The 15,863-nt window shown below is 40.8% G+C and overlaps 2 protein-coding genes across 2 annotated transcripts; one reads left to right on the top strand and one right to left on the bottom strand.

Annotated features, from left to right (window-relative positions):
• Positions 1–675: 675 nt before the first annotated feature.
• LOC310855999 (NADH dehydrogenase [ubiquinone] 1 beta subcomplex subunit 9-like) lies at positions 676–5,684 on the bottom strand. The gene is made up of 4 exons (XM_083761214.1): positions 5,526–5,684; positions 3,333–3,525; positions 2,771–2,884; positions 676–1,152 (listed from the first exon to the last, which is right to left on the bottom strand). The coding sequence occupies exons 1-4, from the start codon at positions 5,612–5,614 to the stop codon at positions 1,021–1,023; spliced, it is 528 nt and encodes a 175-aa protein (XP_083617340.1). The 5' UTR covers positions 5,615–5,684; the 3' UTR covers positions 676–1,020.
• Positions 5,685–5,893: 209 nt separating this feature from the next.
• Positions 5,894–14,813, top strand: tatdn1 (TatD DNase domain containing 1). Its single transcript, XM_083761103.1, has 12 exons — positions 5,894–5,991; positions 6,652–6,717; positions 8,015–8,064; positions 8,226–8,289; positions 8,584–8,724; positions 9,131–9,173; positions 9,301–9,386; positions 9,632–9,672; positions 10,538–10,614; positions 11,248–11,318; positions 11,581–11,707; positions 13,689–14,813. The coding sequence occupies exons 1-12, from the start codon at positions 5,895–5,897 to the stop codon at positions 13,789–13,791; spliced, it is 966 nt and encodes a 321-aa protein (XP_083617229.1). The 5' UTR covers position 5,894; the 3' UTR covers positions 13,792–14,813.
• The last annotated feature ends 1,050 nt before the right edge of the window (positions 14,814–15,863 follow it).

The following is a 15,863-nucleotide window of genomic DNA, read 5'->3' as shown; positions in this document are numbered from 1 at the left end:
ACAAGATCAGTAAGATCGTGACGGGGGGGAAAAAACGATGATCGGGATCGGTCCCAAAAAGCTTGTATGACCCGGGCAGGGATCAAACCCGACCTCCCACTCTCAGGGCAATCGAGAAATTGGCTTGTGTTCTCCACCTTCCTGAAGCTGCATGTTTCTACACTGTGTTTTTAAGATGTTAAACCCTCTTCCCTCCCCATATTTTTTATAGGACGTGTTTGAGTTCTGCTGTCAAATGTTACAAATTACTCTAATATGCATGAAAGTTTAATGGTGAGATGATATCAAAAAATTCCATTTGAATGTAATGAGCATAACAGCATATAAATCAAACATTGCTGTAATTTTGCCCAGTTTATGACTACCGGTATATAGAATCATGGGAAACTCAATAGCTTGTAGGCCCCCATTTATCAACTTTGACCATCTCTTATCGTAATGTAATTAACGTTCCTCTTCCAAATGTTTTAAACTTTGACAACAGTTTGCATTCCTACCACAGTGAATGGTAGACACTAGACAGGTTTATTGTAAATTACTACGGTGTCCAAGTGCGTTTCTTCTTTTGCCTTATGTTATCAGTTATGTTATCCCAAAGATGACACTTTAACAACGCTACAAATAAAGTGATTGCATATGAAATATGCAAATTCTTTATACATGACAAATCAAAAATTTCATCATATGTTTATAATTTATTGGAACCGGCAATCTTATACAGGGAAAGGACACATCCACAGTACAGTTTCAAGGTCAACAACTCTGTAAATTCAAGCAAGTCTCGTTATGTATTAATGTCTTACAATAAATCCCTGCAACCTGCACACAGGAACCTTCCCATCAACTACTCCAACAACAAAACTAAAAGCCTTTCAAGATAAGATGGCAAACCAAACGTAGTTTGGCCATGTTCACGTGTAGCAGTGATGATTGATGACATGTCGTCGCCTCAAGATAGCCGTAATTGAATTGTCGCCATACATAGAAAGTTAACGACAAATCAGGGGAGGCGGAAGTGGTTTATGTGGGACGCTCCCTGGCGCGGGTGACATGATGCCACCACAGAGGAGGGAGGTCGCCGTCCTTGCGGGCTGGTGGGAGAGCCTCGGTCCTGGGACCACCGGCTGGGGTCTCGGCCTCGAGCTGGGCAACCTGTAACCAGTGGAGGAAAAAAGCAACATAATTTATCATCATCAATAGATGCCTACATATAATATTGATCTGCTTTAAAACAGACTAGTATCACTGTGTATTATGGCCCCTACAAACTGCACGATATTTGCTCCGATTATGCTGCTGGGGAGCATTTTTGGCACTCGCTGACAAAACCCCAAATCTGATGCAAGATCGGGCTTTGAGGTTTTACTCGCTGTGTGAAAGGCTCTGCGAGAAGATCCAGCAGCGATAAAAGCACTCCCTGATGCCTTCGAGCGTTTCTGAATATCTAGCAGGTTTGATATTTGACTCTCTCGCCGACTGGACATCATACAGTATGAACAGGGTTGCGATAGCACCCCATGAAGGTCCATATTACAGCCAATGAGAGCACAGATAGACAGAAATTCTGTCTGCATCGATAGATGATAATATAAAACCTTTATTCCTTGGGTAAATCCAGGTGTCCTATATATTGGTAGCTACAGTATATTAGCCTAATATTGCTGTTAAATACGTATAAAACCAATGCATCTCACTTGAATAATGTTGATGTTAAAACCTTGTCGGAAAATGTTGATTTGGACCAACATTTGGACCACGTGCGGTCGTGCGCGTATGTGTATGTGTGTGACTGCTGGCACATACGGAGAGAGACGCAGAGATATAATTATTTAATGAAAATCAAGATTTAGCGTCTCACTCTATTTCGCCCTGTGTATTCCTGTGTGCTCGCAGAGAGAGAGAAAGAGAGCGTGTGAGAGACGTCCTGTCGGTCTCGCCCATGCATCACGTGATCATTCTACGTGAGAATTAATTGAAATAAAAAAACAAATGTAACCTATATGTATCGGGTCTGGATCACATCTTGGGGAACTCTTGCAGTGTGTGATCCCTAGTCGGCGATCAATCGTTCAGCCATTGGTGACTGTGAAACTTGCCATAGTATGAAGCCCCAGGGCCCCAGCAATCAGTGCTCATCATCTCAATTGCTTTAGTTTGCATTTTAACGAGATGGCTTGACTGTCATTTAAGGTCCCTGTTGTGAACTTAAATGAATACAAACTGTCCCACGGTATGAAGAAGCCCTCCAGGCAGAGCACATTGAATGTAACTTATCTGATGGATGGCTTTTCTATGTGATTATTTTAGTCATTAAAAAGGAAAGTGACCGCACTCTCAGCTCCATAAAGATTATTGACCAAGCAAGTAGCTCACCTGGTAAAGATTGCATAGCACATAAATAGGGCTATAATCCTTCCCAGAGATGGCCCAAGAAGACCCGAGGCTCTTTGCTTCATGTCATGCCCTCTCTCTCTCTCACCCACCTTTCCTTCCTCTCATCATTATCACTATCAAAGCACGCTGGGCAAGACCTATGCTGTAGAGTGCATTGCAACAAAAAGGCCTTTTCCCTTTTGTATTTCCATGTATTATTGTTGGATACTAAAGCCTGTTAAGTATTGTGCTCTTTTGGACTTATTGAGAGTTTCCTTGGTTTGCTTCCTTCTCTTTAGTTAAATCCTTTGTCACAGAGTGTCGTGTGACTTTCTTTTCCAAGATGCTGTTTGTATCATCACAATAATGCAGTAATAATGTGGCCCTGCCAGCCCACCTCTCTGTCCCAGCTCTGCTCCCTCAGTTTCTTCCACTGCTCCCTCTTGGCAAAGTAGTCTGGGTACATGGCCTTCTCCGAGGGGTGCCAGTGGTCCAGAGTCCAGTCTGGGACCTAAAAGGTGAAGGCAGGGTGGGGAATGCAGGGACATCAAAAGTCACACCTCAATACAGAGAGACACTAACAGCATGGGTCAAATTGTCAAAGAATAATTGTGTAGCCGGTCTACAAGCTTGTTATTTTGAGCTTGTAGATCTGCTATTTATATTTATTTAATATTTATCTGTTAAAACTAAACGTAATGCCTCAACTCGTACAATTCCGCTTGTCGGGGGTGTGAGGGGGGGGGGGACCACTGGTCAAAGCGACATTCAGCATAGGAAAGGGCATTTTATGATATCCAACTATGTGACCTTCAAATGTTGAATAATCTCCCTCGACACAAGGCTTGTATGTATTGCATGATCATACTATTTCAGGGATTTCTGATGCCCCAGCTTTTAAAAATCCCTTTCTAGATGAATATCCAGAAATGTAAGATAATTCAACTCCAGTTTGTTACCTTGTAGCACTCGTATCTCTCATAGGAGGTCCCTCCAGGAGAATCAGGGAAGATGTAAGGCTGGGGGTGCTGGTTGGTCCACCACTCTTCCTCCCCGGCCTTCAGCATCCTTGTAGCTTTCACCATGTCCTTCTCATTCTTGTTCTCATCGAAGCGAGCACGCATTGTGCAGGCATAGAAGCGGTACTTGTCCCTGGAACAGCAATGTGAGGCTGTACTTCATATATTTGAAATAGAAAATCTTTATGTATTTTAAGCTGTGTGTGTGTGTGTGTGTGTGTAAAACAGAACATCTAAAATGTGCCTTTGCCGCAGACACATTTGTCCGTGTACGGACTACGGACATGTTGGTGACCCCTGCTGTAGTGTGATGATGTGATCTGCTAAAAGGTGCCAATGTGGGTTACTATACTTTGATCCGACGGAGCATTGGTCCGATCGACAACGGACAACCTACCTCAAACCCTCACCCTAACCCTAACCTCCCCCGGCGCAGACACCTAAACCCAGTGTTGGGGAGTATTAAGCTACATGTAGCTGAGCTACGTAGCTGAGCTACATTTTGCTGTAGCTTGTGGTATTTTAGCTACATTCATATTTGTGTACCTCGTCAAGTAGCTCAGCTACCTTTTGGGTCATTTTTTGTAGCTTAGCTACTCAAGTTACAAGCTACAATTTTGGGCAATAACATGAAAGAAATATATTAATTTTGACCATTGGTTGCTGTGTTAATTCTTGTACTAGAACCCCCTTTGAAAAATCAAGGACTGTTCCTTTTTCTGATTGCTTTGAGGGCATATCAGCACTTGACAGCTGCCTCTAATTGGCCTCTGATTGGCCCTGGTATCACAGGGTGGGAGGGGTCTCCCAGGGGGGAGCAGGGGTCTCCTAGAGGGGAGGAGGGGTCTCCCAGAGGGGAGCAGGGGGAGGAGGGGTCTCCCAGAGGGGAGCAGGGTGGGGGGGTCTCCCAGAGGGGAGCAGGGTGAGGAGGGGTCTCCCAGAGGGGAGCAGGGTGGGGGGGTCTCCCAGAGGGGAGCAGGATGAGGAGGGGTCTCCCAGAGGGGAGCAGGGTGGGGGGGTCTCCCAGAGGGGAGCAGGGGGAGGAGGGGTCTCCCAGAGGGGAGCAGGGTGGGAGGGGAATCCCAGAGGGGAGCAGGGGGAGGAGGGGTCTCCCCGAGGGGAGCAGGGTGGGAGGGGTCTCCCAGAGGGGAGGAGGGGTCTCCCAGAGGGGAGGGGTCTCCCGCATGTACATTCTCAATTTAACGCTGAAAAATAAAAAGTAGCTGAGCTACTTTGAGCTACTTTTTCCATGTAGCTTTTTACTGTCCCCTTTACAAGCTACATCTCTCCAGGGGTAGCTATGTAGCTTGATCAAGCTACTGCCATGGTGAGCTACTTGTAGCTTTACAAGCTACGCTTTCAAAGTAACTTGCCCAACACTGCCTAAACCTAACCCCAACCCTCTCCCGACCCCCAGCGCACCTCGGACCATTGCTCCTTCTCGGAGCAATGCTCCGTCGGATCATAGTATGCCTCCCGCCAATGTGGTGTTGACGCCTGCGGTCTGACTGAGTACTCTGAGACATAGCCCTGGTCTAGTGCTTACAGCGACGGACCAGGGCTATCTGAGACAGTGCAGGTGCCATTAGTCTTGTTTTTTCATATAAAACCATAGTGTAATGTTAGTTAACTTGTGATTCAAGACTAACACACTCGTTGTACTATTTAATTCTACAGGTGTCATTGCTGAAGTGCCCTTGAGCAAGGCATTGAACCCCTACCATGAAATGTTCTATGAGCAGGGCCTGGCTGTAAACAAGTTCTTGAGCTTAGTCCAGTTACCCTGGGTAAACATGGTAACTTTGCTTTGCTTTACTCTAAAGTATATGCCTGTGGTTGCTCAAGTCAAGTTCATTATATAATTTAACAACAAGTTATTGCTAGTTTTGAAAGATTTTGGAGGAACGTGACAAGAAAAAACATGATAATTTAGAAATAATTGTAGAAATTCTGGGACAAATTGTTAAAGTGAGAGATTTACAGTTAATTTAAGAGGAATGAGTGACCTGCTGCCATCAGCTAGCGGTTATAGCTAGAGAGGCTAAAGTTAGCATAGGATCCGTTACAAGAACATGCTCGTGTAACTATTCACAACCAACCACCGCCAACATAATCCCACCGAAGTGTACTTACCTAAATATGCACCACGATTCGAGGTGTCGCAGTGTTTTCTTGTACAGTCTCAACACTTTCTGTTGGTGGGTAAGATACGCAGAGGCCATTTTTACTGTCCCCTGTCACCTTCCCCGAGCCGAGGTGCAGTCTGGGACTGATGCTGGTGAATGTTTGGGAAATTGCCATTTACACCTACAAAACGCGCAAAGATATTACATGCAAATACTTCAACAATGACAAGTATACTTTTAAACACATTACACGAGAAGAACATTATTTTGTATTTTGTGTACGTGACAGTTATTTTCGAATCATGCCAGGTGATTAAACAGAGGATGAAGTTTCTGCAGTGCGCGTATACTACAACACATACGGTGTTGCATCAATATGCGATTAGTGTTGAAAGCTGCTGCATCTGTGGTTCTTTTTAGAAGCTTTGCTCAATCAAACATCAGTACCATGGCTAGTCGACACAAGTTCATTGGTAAGAAACTTAACGATACAATTGCAATAAATGAAAGCAAACAAGCAAACTTAAAGTGATTGTGGTAGTGATTAGATCGGCTATCCTGCAACATTTACAATGTGCTTTGCTCTTGCTTAGTGAGTTAGCTTGCTTGCTAACAGGCTCAATGCACTGAAGTTACAAGTTACAGTACACTACAGTACAGTAGCCGGTTAAGGAGTAATAATTTATCGACATGCCTCTATAATGATATCTGCTCACCCCACTGACCCCAGTCTAGCCGCAATTTGCAACTCTAGATTTGTTTTATAATGGGATGAATCTAGAGTTGCAATACCCTGGGGATTCAATGGAGGTAGCCCAAACATTTAGACTCTCGTAGAGGTTTTGTTCGATTCTGATGAATGTTTGGGCTACAATGGAGGGTATTGCAACTCTAGATTCACCCCATTATAAAATAAATCTAGAGTTCCAAATTGTGGCTAGACCCCAGTCTACTACTCAAAATACCATTACATTCTCAGCCTCAGTCATTGACTCATTTACACATGAATAACTGTAGGCCTACAACAGTAAAGCTAGTTGGTGTTTAGCAGAGCTATGGACCAGAGCTGGTGGTAATGGTGTTGTACACTACTACTGTACATTAATGATAATGATGTCTCTCCCCCTCCACAGATATCGGTGTGAATCTAACTGATCCTATGTTCAGGGGGCGTTACAGAGGATCGAAGAGTCACGAGGGTACTTTTATTTCAACTTTATATTGTCATTTTTTGATTGAATATTCTGTTATCAGTTTGAAGAAAAAAGCACAGGGGAGTACAGTTCAATACACTGTCTGCTAAGAGAATGACTTGTTTCCATTGGGGTCCTTCATATTCAATTAATCAGAACATTGCAGCCACCCATAAGTGGTCTTTGAGAGTAGAGTTGATGCATGATCTACAAACTATTTGCATCCATGTTGTACTTGGTTGTATTTAGGCTGGATAATGCATTTAGTTAACTTTGAACATGTTTCATCATGCTGCGAGAGTGAGGTCTAGCCAACACCAACTCGGGATTCCTGGATCGCTGCCCTCCACAAATTCCTATCCAACATCAGGTTCTTGAGCTCTGCAGTGTTGTCAGCCAAGCTGTCGCGCCGCAGCACGTCTACATAGGTGGTACGCTTCTTTCCCCTCCTGGCTTTGCCCTGGGTTGGCTCCCATAGGGTCAATTTACTTGCCTCAAGTTCTGGGTGCCTGACGCAGTGCCCTGCCAGCCTCATCCTTCTCTCTCTGACTTTGTCCGTGAACATGTTTAGGCTAATGTTGTTAAATGAATGCCCTACTTCAAGCAGCAAAAAAACACATCTGCAGTCTCACGGTGACAATATGCTGAATAATGTTTTACACCTGTTTTAAAAATCAGATTTTTCATTTCCCATCCTGAATGATTGGCTAAGATTGGAATCTAAAGTTTGCAGGAGTGGTTCGCTTTGAACAAAATGCCTGAAATCATGAACGCAGCGACTCCACTCGCTCCACTCTATAATGACTGAATTCCGTACATTGCTGGCCCACAATAACCTACAGTACCTGGCCTGGCGGAGACCTGTGCTCCGAGCAGAACTTTTTTTTTAGTTGCACCTTATGTACAGCACTGCTATATTGGACCTTGTATATTCTATTTGACTGTGGCTTCCTGTTTTTTGTTCTTCTGTTCCTTTTTTATTCTCACTTCCCTTCTCACTTAACTTCTAACACTTCCTGTAACTGTGCATACTGCATAGTGTGCCATTTTGTGAGATAGCACAAAAGATATTTCACCCCAGTCTTTTACACCTGTTAATTGTGTGATGTAAAGTTGATTCTAGTCCAAAAACACTGTTTATCTCATAATGTCCACAGACAAGGCTGAATATGCTAAACTGTGGTCGAGTGTGTTCCCATGGCTTTGAATGAACTAGTATGATGTTGTAACTTGCAACCATCTGGTCCTGAAGCCCTCTCAACTGTAAACTACAAATTGAAACAGATGTGTTTCTTTTCTCTAGATGATTTTGATCAAATAATTGAAAGGGCCATCAATGTTGGTGTCCAAAAGGTAAGATGTGCAGTGTGTGCAAACTGTGCATGTACCATTTAATTCTATAAACATAAAATGAATCACAGGTGCGAAAACTGAATGGCTTTCCGGACTTGCATGTACCTTCAAAACTACCAGGGTGGCTCATCCCTGTACATACTGTAATGTCCTCTATACAGTTTATCATCACAGGAGGATGCCTGGAGGACAGCAAGGCGGCCCTGAAGTTGGCAGAGACCAGAGGTAATACCAATGACCTGGTTGGCACGACCATATGCAATACTTACTACCTACATATACATATTCACATTGTCGAGAAAATAACCTGTGCTCCAATGATCGGTTAATTTGTTCAGTATTTGTAAAGCACAGACACACTTAATCACTTTCACTATCAGCTTTTGGCAGTTTGGCAAACACTGGTCTAGCTACAATGTGAAGGACATCCTCCACGGCAGTGTCAGTCCCTCACAGTCTTACTTGTGTTTTAAATGATAAACTCGTGCTTGTTGTGCTTTTGTCTAACGTTGCTGACAGATGAGTTTTACAGTACAGTGGGTTGCCATCCTACACGCTGCAATGAGATTCTACTCGTACCGGACCAGTACATGGCCGAACTGTCAGAACTGGCAACAGCATACAAAGGAAAGGTGGTGGCCATAGGAGAATGTGGACTGGGTTAGTAGGGTATACTACACACTAGCTAGCACATTTGCCACATGATGTTTTATAAACAAGCTACTTCTGGTACAAAGGGAGCCAGTGTGGCATGAATCTTAAATTATGGATGTTTTGTCCTGTCTTTGATTTATTTCTGTTAGAGCCTTTACTATTATTTCAAATAGTTGCATAACATTTTAATTATTTATTGAATTGGGATAGTGCACATGAATGTACATATCAGCATTATACATGAATGTAAATGCTTTCAATGTAAGATTTTGTGTGGACCACTACATTTGGATACTTTTAGTTCCACCACATCAAGGTGTCATTGACCAATACACATGGCTGTTCGCCCTCTGCTGGCTGAAAACATAAAACACACTTTAACTTGCCTGCCTCTCTCTTCTCACTGTTCCAGATTATGACAGGTTGGAATACTGTGCAAAAGAAACCCAAGTTACGTGAGTTTATCATCCATTATTTCAGTTTTAGTACACTGGCAGATTAACAAAATATTGAACTATAAAAGGAAGAGCTGAATAAATAAATACATGGATTGAATGGATGTCATTGCCTTTGGCTCTTTAGGTGCTTTGAGAAGCAGTTTGATCTGGCTGAACAGACCAAATTACCCATGTTCCTTCACTGCAGAAACTCCCACAAGGAGTTCATTGGTATGTGTTGGGCACCACATTGATGTGTGATGGAGAATTGAATTTGAAAGTGTGTGTGTGTTTATAATATAATAATAACTGATGGACTAAGTTGACATACATTATGTATCAGCAGCCAATGAGTAATCAAAAAATATGGCAGATCTGCAAGCTCAACTTGTAGATTGGTTATAATTATATTAGTATTAGTGAAACTGTGTTTTGATTGAATTTGAAAGTAATTTATTGTCTCTTTACTTTGGCAGATATCATGAAGAGAAACCGGCACAAATGTGTTGGAGGAGTGGTAAGAAGATTTAGACTGCAGGTCGCAGTTAACTATGGAATCGTGCATTTCCCGTCAGTGTGTTGGTTGGTCACACCTTAGAGTATATATGAATAGAGACGGCACCGGATTTCTCCTCCCATCCACTTGCATTAAGTTGCTCAAAAGCGCATGAGGCGATTTCACTCCTCCTTCCGGGTAGGAACAGAGTGCATTCTGGGATGGATTGGACCAAACTCATGAACACGCTGGCCGTTGACTATCATTGCACGCGTTCACGTATGAAACAGCGGCGTTCACGTATAAAACAGCGTTCACATGTCATCATGACCATGCGCAATGATAGTCAACGGACCAGCGTGTTCATGAGTTTGGCCCAGCGCTGCAATACCAAATTTGGCCACTATGTCCATTTCACCTCAGGGTTTCCTCCGGGTGCCGTCTCTATTCATATATACTCTAAGAAGGGTCACCCCCAGGCACGACCATATATGGTCATGCCTTGTGACATCACATGACATCATCATCCCTGATGTCATCAATAGTAAGCCCATATATGGAGATCCCTGATGTCATCAATATTGGCCAGCACCGATCTACATCTGATCTCACGCGACCTCGCCCATGGCCATATATTCACAAACCCTAGTATGTACTATGTTGACCCGAGTCTTTGAGTTCTTCTTTCTTCTCTACACCAAATCTCTTTGTCGAAAATAGCAGACCAACAAGATCATGTCACAAATGTGAGCTTGTACATCTGATATGTTTTGCTATTTTCACGAAACGTCCGCCTATTATGACATTTCCCAGAATATCGACACTAGGATTCGTATGGTTAAGTGGCCCAATAGTAGAACCATAAGTATGTTCAATTTACCTTTAGGTTCACTCATTTGATGGGAGTGCAGAGGAGGCTGCTGCTCTCATAGACCTGGACCTCTATATTGGCATAAATGGATGGTGAGAAGATATTGAGATGTCATAATACAAATATATATATATATATACACACACACACACACACACACACACACACACACACACACAAACAAATACTTAAGACTTACTTTAAAAGCTATTTAACGTGCAGCCAGAATTGAGGTAGCGCTTCTGTAAAAGGGGAACCTACTTTGCTCTAAAGGTAAAACATGATCTAAATGGGAAGGTTCAGCTTGGGCCACTGATGTTAGTACTTAACACTTGACTCAATGTAATACTATTGGCTGTTTTCTCAACTGTCATTCAGTATGATCACTTTGTCACACCTAAAACACCCATTCATAATTGTAATAGCTGCTACTGTTTTGCTCACAGTGATCGTTGTTAGATGGCAGGAAATCTACAAACGTTTGCTAGGGTTTAGCTAGTAAGAACACTGCCACTGTTACATGGTTGTTACCCATGGTAGCTTAGGACCAAATCTCCTGTGCCTCCTTAGCTCGCTTTGATAATATCTTGATTGGATATGGAGCAGACCAGTCTTCATTTATGAAAATGACATTAAACAAAACGATACCAGTATATTGATGCTACAATAAACGATACTATTGCCAAGAATACTATTTAATGTGCTGTTCTCTCTATTTGTATCAGCTCCTTGAAAACAGAGGCGAACATTGAAGCTATGAAGACCATCCCTACCGAGAGACTAATGATTGAAACGGGTGCGTGTGCCGAACAAACTGGGAGTTCTGTTACTGTACCTTGTCAACACCATTGTTTCAATGAACAGGAGTACCACAATGGAAACAAGCCCCTAGGGCTTTTTGTGTTATCCATTTTGCAATATTTGTAATATCGTGCCACTGCAATATTTGCAAACTGTTAATAAAGTATCAATCAACTTTCCCAGTTCCAGAGAATTAATTAATATGGAGAACCCATTTACTTTCATTGTAAATATCTTAGTGTTTCATTGTTTTCTAGATGCTCCATGGTGTGGTGTGAAGAATACTCATGCAGGTTCTAAACATGTGAAAACTACATTTTCCGCCAAGAAGAGATGGGAGGCAGGGCACTGTATTAAAGACAGGAATGAACCTTGTCATATAATGTAAGTACAAATTATAATGAGTTTTGGTACTCCACATTTATATTTTTTACTATGTTACTGCTCATGTGATGTGTCACGTTAAATTAATTATTAGACTAATAATGTATTTAGTTTAATCTTACCCCTGTACCAAAAAACATACTAAAGTAAAAGTATTGTTAATTTAGGATAATAATAAGTAGTCATCCAAATAATTACTTTAGAAAGATAGTATCAGGTGAAAAGAGTACTCCAATACTTAATACTTTATTTTATAATGAGGGCTGATGATTTAAATGTCAAATACACAATTATGCTTTTCAAATAGTGTTTTGAGATGGGGATATGCCGACAATTACATATTCCGGGTGGCAGTTGCTCAGGGCTAGAGTGACCGGATGGGAACCGCAAGGATACAAATAAACGAAATGTAGCCAAATGTAACAGATAAAAGTAGAAGTAACATAGTTTCTACTCGAGTAAAAGTTACGTTTGTTGCATTAAAATATCCATACAAGTATAATTTATTAAATGTAACTTGTTGCTACCAACCTCTGCCAGTGAACATTTCAAACATGCAAGTACGTCGGGGAGTCATCAGATCGTTAGGGTGTGCACGACCGCACGTGGTCAGTTTTTTTTAATGTATTCAAATGAGATGCGTTGGTTTTATGGACTATATTTAACAAATATTAATTTATTGTACAGATATTCTACTGTTCGACGGCTGTTAAGTTCTTAACTTACTTATGATCCTTGATGATATATTTCTATGTATTTATTTATTTTGAATTTTTATTGAAGGAAGAACAGACAAGAAAAACAACAAACGAGACTATACGGAAAGAAAAAGAAAAGACAAAGACAAAAAAAAAGTAAAAGAAAAAAGGCTGCATTTTTCATATTACCAAAAACATTCAATGAAATCCTATTGCAATATCGCTAGGCTGAGAGAAGAGATTCCACTTTTCCCACTTTTTATAGAATTTATCCTCTTGTAGTCTTAAGTATGAATGTTAGTTTTTCCATAGCATACAGTTCCTCAATAATGTCCATCCATTGATCTTTCGTTGGTGGGTCCTGTTGGCACCAGCGTCGTGTGATTGCTTTTTTACTTGATGCTAAGAGCATCTTGATTAAATATTTATCATGTATTAGTCTAGAAACTCTTCAGGATATTTCTATGTATTTGATGTATTACCATGTGTTACTTCTTCTTGCTTACTGTAAGTCGCTCTGAATTAACAGCGGCTGTAATATAGCTAACAATATGTATGACATGTGAATTTACCACAGAATAAAGGTCTATCTATACAGCCTATATTGATAGCCATCTATCGATACAAACAGACAGACATATTTTTTGTCTGAGCACAGCTGTCCTATGCTCTCATTGACTGTAACTGTAAAGCGCTTTGGATAAAAGCGCTACATAAATGCACCATTAACATAACGCAGATCTTCTCGGGGTATGGTCGCAACCCTGTTCATACTGTATGATGTCCAGTCAGCGAGAAAATAGTTTAACTAGACAATCTACATCGACACGTTGTGAGCTTGTAGATCAGCTATTTTAACTATTTTAAAATGTTTTAAAATAGTAAGAAATGGCAAATAAGTTTAGGGTTAAGGGGTGGCGCAAGATATAGCAGATGGTGCCCTATTTTCGCCTGTGCCTTACCCCTTATCCCTAAACTGGTTACTTTTTTTTTAACCTTTTTTACTATTTTGAAAAACATTTTTGAAATAGTTCAAATAGCATCTACAAGCTCACAAAGTGTCGATGTAGATCGGCTATTTGAAGTATTTTAACATGTTTTTCAAAATGCCGTAGTAGAAAAAGGCAAAAACGTTTAGTATAATGGGTAAGGCACCGGCGAAGATAGCCTCCCATGAGTGAGTTAGTGGATATCTTTGTTACTTTGGTTGTTTCAACATGTGAATTAATCAGGCAGCAGCCATTCAGAGAACCACTTATAATAATGTATTACTTGTCTTCCAGACAAGTTCTTGAGGTGATGGCAGCAGCCAGGAATGAGGATCTGACGGAGCTGGCCAGCGCAATGTACAACAACACTATGAAAGTCTTCTTTAGCTCAAACTGAATGAACTGATTGAAAACTCCTTAAGACCAGCTGCCATGGAGTCTTGTCATACACAGCTTCAGTATACTGTACCACTTGAACTGCTAAACTAAAAGAAGAGACCATTGAATGCTCATAAAAAGGATGGGTAAAGTTCGTGCCATATTAATTATGCCAGCTCTCAAAGTTTAACAATATATGCATTATTGGTTTCTCACTTCCAACCTTGTTTTGAGGTGTAATGCTAATTTTTGTATTTTTCCAACTTGTTTGGTTTTTATTACTACCGGTAATAAGAATCCAAACTGAGAGGAGACACTTGATTGCGGTGCCTTTTGTCTGCATTAATATTTTGTGCCTTCTAGCCTAGCTTTGAAAGTTGAGTAGGGGCTATAGAAGGTATATTTATGCAGGTAGGTAGGTTTTCATGTTTAATTCAAGGACATCATATAACTATCCCACTGAAAGACAAAGGAACATAAATAAATGCCTAATAAAATATGTTGTACAAACAGGGCGGAGACCTGCTGGACATGTTTTCACTGTTAATCTCTCACAGTCAAGTGCTGGGGAAAAAAAAGAAAATAAACTAGATTGTTCAATCCATTTGCTCATACTTTATGGCACGAATCAATTGTAAGACATTGAAATTCAACATTTACAAAGTTAGTCAGGGTTATGATTTCACCCCATTCCATCTGTTTCCAAAACAACTAGAGGGGATGGCTGTCTGGATGATCAGTGGTCTGCTCTGAAGAGATGATTAACTTTTGGGTTGAAAAGGTTGAACTCACATTCGAGGCAATCATTAAAGGTGAACTTCTGTCTGTTATAAGTAACTTGGATGGTTGGATTTGGAATCATCAGCCTGCAAAAGATCAAGATTTACTTTTGGGTCAAAGGTCAGAATAGAATGATGGGTGGATTTTCATGAAACATGGGAAAAAGCAGTGGTCTAGCATGAAGAAATTAACTTTTGGGTTGCAACAGTCAAAATGACATTGATGGAGGATACGTGCTCTACTGAATGCAGTGTGCGAGGTCCCCCCCCCCTATTCTTGATACAGATACTTGATTTTGACAATATACAGTTAGATTAGATGTCCTTAATATTCCAAAGGGAATATTCATCCTGTCAGTATATGGCCACATAATAAATAAATACAACTCAGTTAAAATGACCAATGTGATTGATTTTTTTTTATTAAATGTGGCATTGTGAAGACAATTCAATGTTTTCAAAAAGCTATAATGGTGCATAACAGTGGGATAACAATACAAGTGAATACGTCAGACAATGGTTCACAAACCTTTTAGCTCACGACCCAAAAGAGACATCCCCAGGACCCAAACTAGTGAAAAAGATCATATGTGATGTATTGTAAGCTTGTTAGATCTGCTATTTTCACTACTTAAAAGTATTTTTTACTTCTAATTAACATATATTTTTATATAATTATTTTTAAAAACGTTTGAATATGTTTTTTATCATGTGAATAATGTTTTAGAAATAATATTTAAAAAAGTTAATTAAGTTACTTGCACAAATGGTCCACTGTTTGGAAAAAAGTATTCTAGGCCTATATAGGCTATATCACCTCTAAGCTAGTCCGATCACTTGGCCATGGTCCATCCATACTACATACCATGCCAAGGTCCATTTTCTGCTAAGCGTAACTTGTCTGTCATGCCTATTCATTGGTGTATGTTTTTTTTTCTTCTTTCTTTGTAACTCTGCTCTTAAAAAGGTGCCATACAATTTAATACAAATAAAGTTTATTTTATTATTAAAGTATGAACATTATGTGCACACACCTCTATCCTATTGCAGTTACACTAAGTAACTTTTGTTTGCCCTACTCTTTTTTTGTAAGTTTTGGCCCAGTAATTGTTTGTATCCATGCTACATGCCTGATTATGAGAATGTGAGCTTGTAGATCTACTATTTAAATAAAAATAGACCCGTCTGAAGTGAGTGGTGCTGTACTGTACTGTACTGTACTGTACAAGCCCTCCTACCTGGCCTGTGTGTGTCTGTGTTAGGCTGTGCAACAGTGACACTTGGTGGTGAACAAACGCTATTTTCGTGCTTG

The sequence above is a fragment of the Protomyctophum parallelum genome, assembly GCF_964188405.1.
Source record: "Protomyctophum parallelum genome assembly, chromosome: 1".
NCBI lineage: Eukaryota > Metazoa > Chordata > Actinopteri > Myctophiformes > Myctophidae > Protomyctophum > Protomyctophum parallelum.
This window is presented reverse-complemented; position numbering and strand designations above follow the sequence as displayed.

Bases quoted from the DNA above. Each gene is read 5' to 3' on its own strand.
- LOC310855999 (XM_083761214.1), bottom strand. From the start codon at position 5,614: ATGGCCTCTGCGTATCTTACCCACCAACAGAAAGTGTTGAGACTGTAC. The intron at 2,885-3,332 runs GTAACAAACTGG...TTCACCTTTTAG, and splicing joins AGAGATACGAGTGCTACAAG to GTCCCAGACTGGACTCTGGA. The intron at 1,153-2,770 runs GTGGGCTGGCAG...CACTGGTTACAG, and splicing joins AGCAGAGCTGGGACAGAGAG to GTTGCCCAGCTCGAGGCCGA.
- tatdn1 (XM_083761103.1), top strand. From the start codon at position 5,895: ATGCGATTAGTGTTGAAAGCTGCTGCATCTGTGGTTCTTTTTAGAAGC. The intron at 9,387-9,631 runs GTATGTGTTGGG...TTACTTTGGCAG, and splicing joins CTCCCACAAGGAGTTCATTG to ATATCATGAAGAGAAACCGG. The intron at 9,673-10,537 runs GTAAGAAGATTT...ATTTACCTTTAG, and splicing joins ACAAATGTGTTGGAGGAGTG to GTTCACTCATTTGATGGGAG.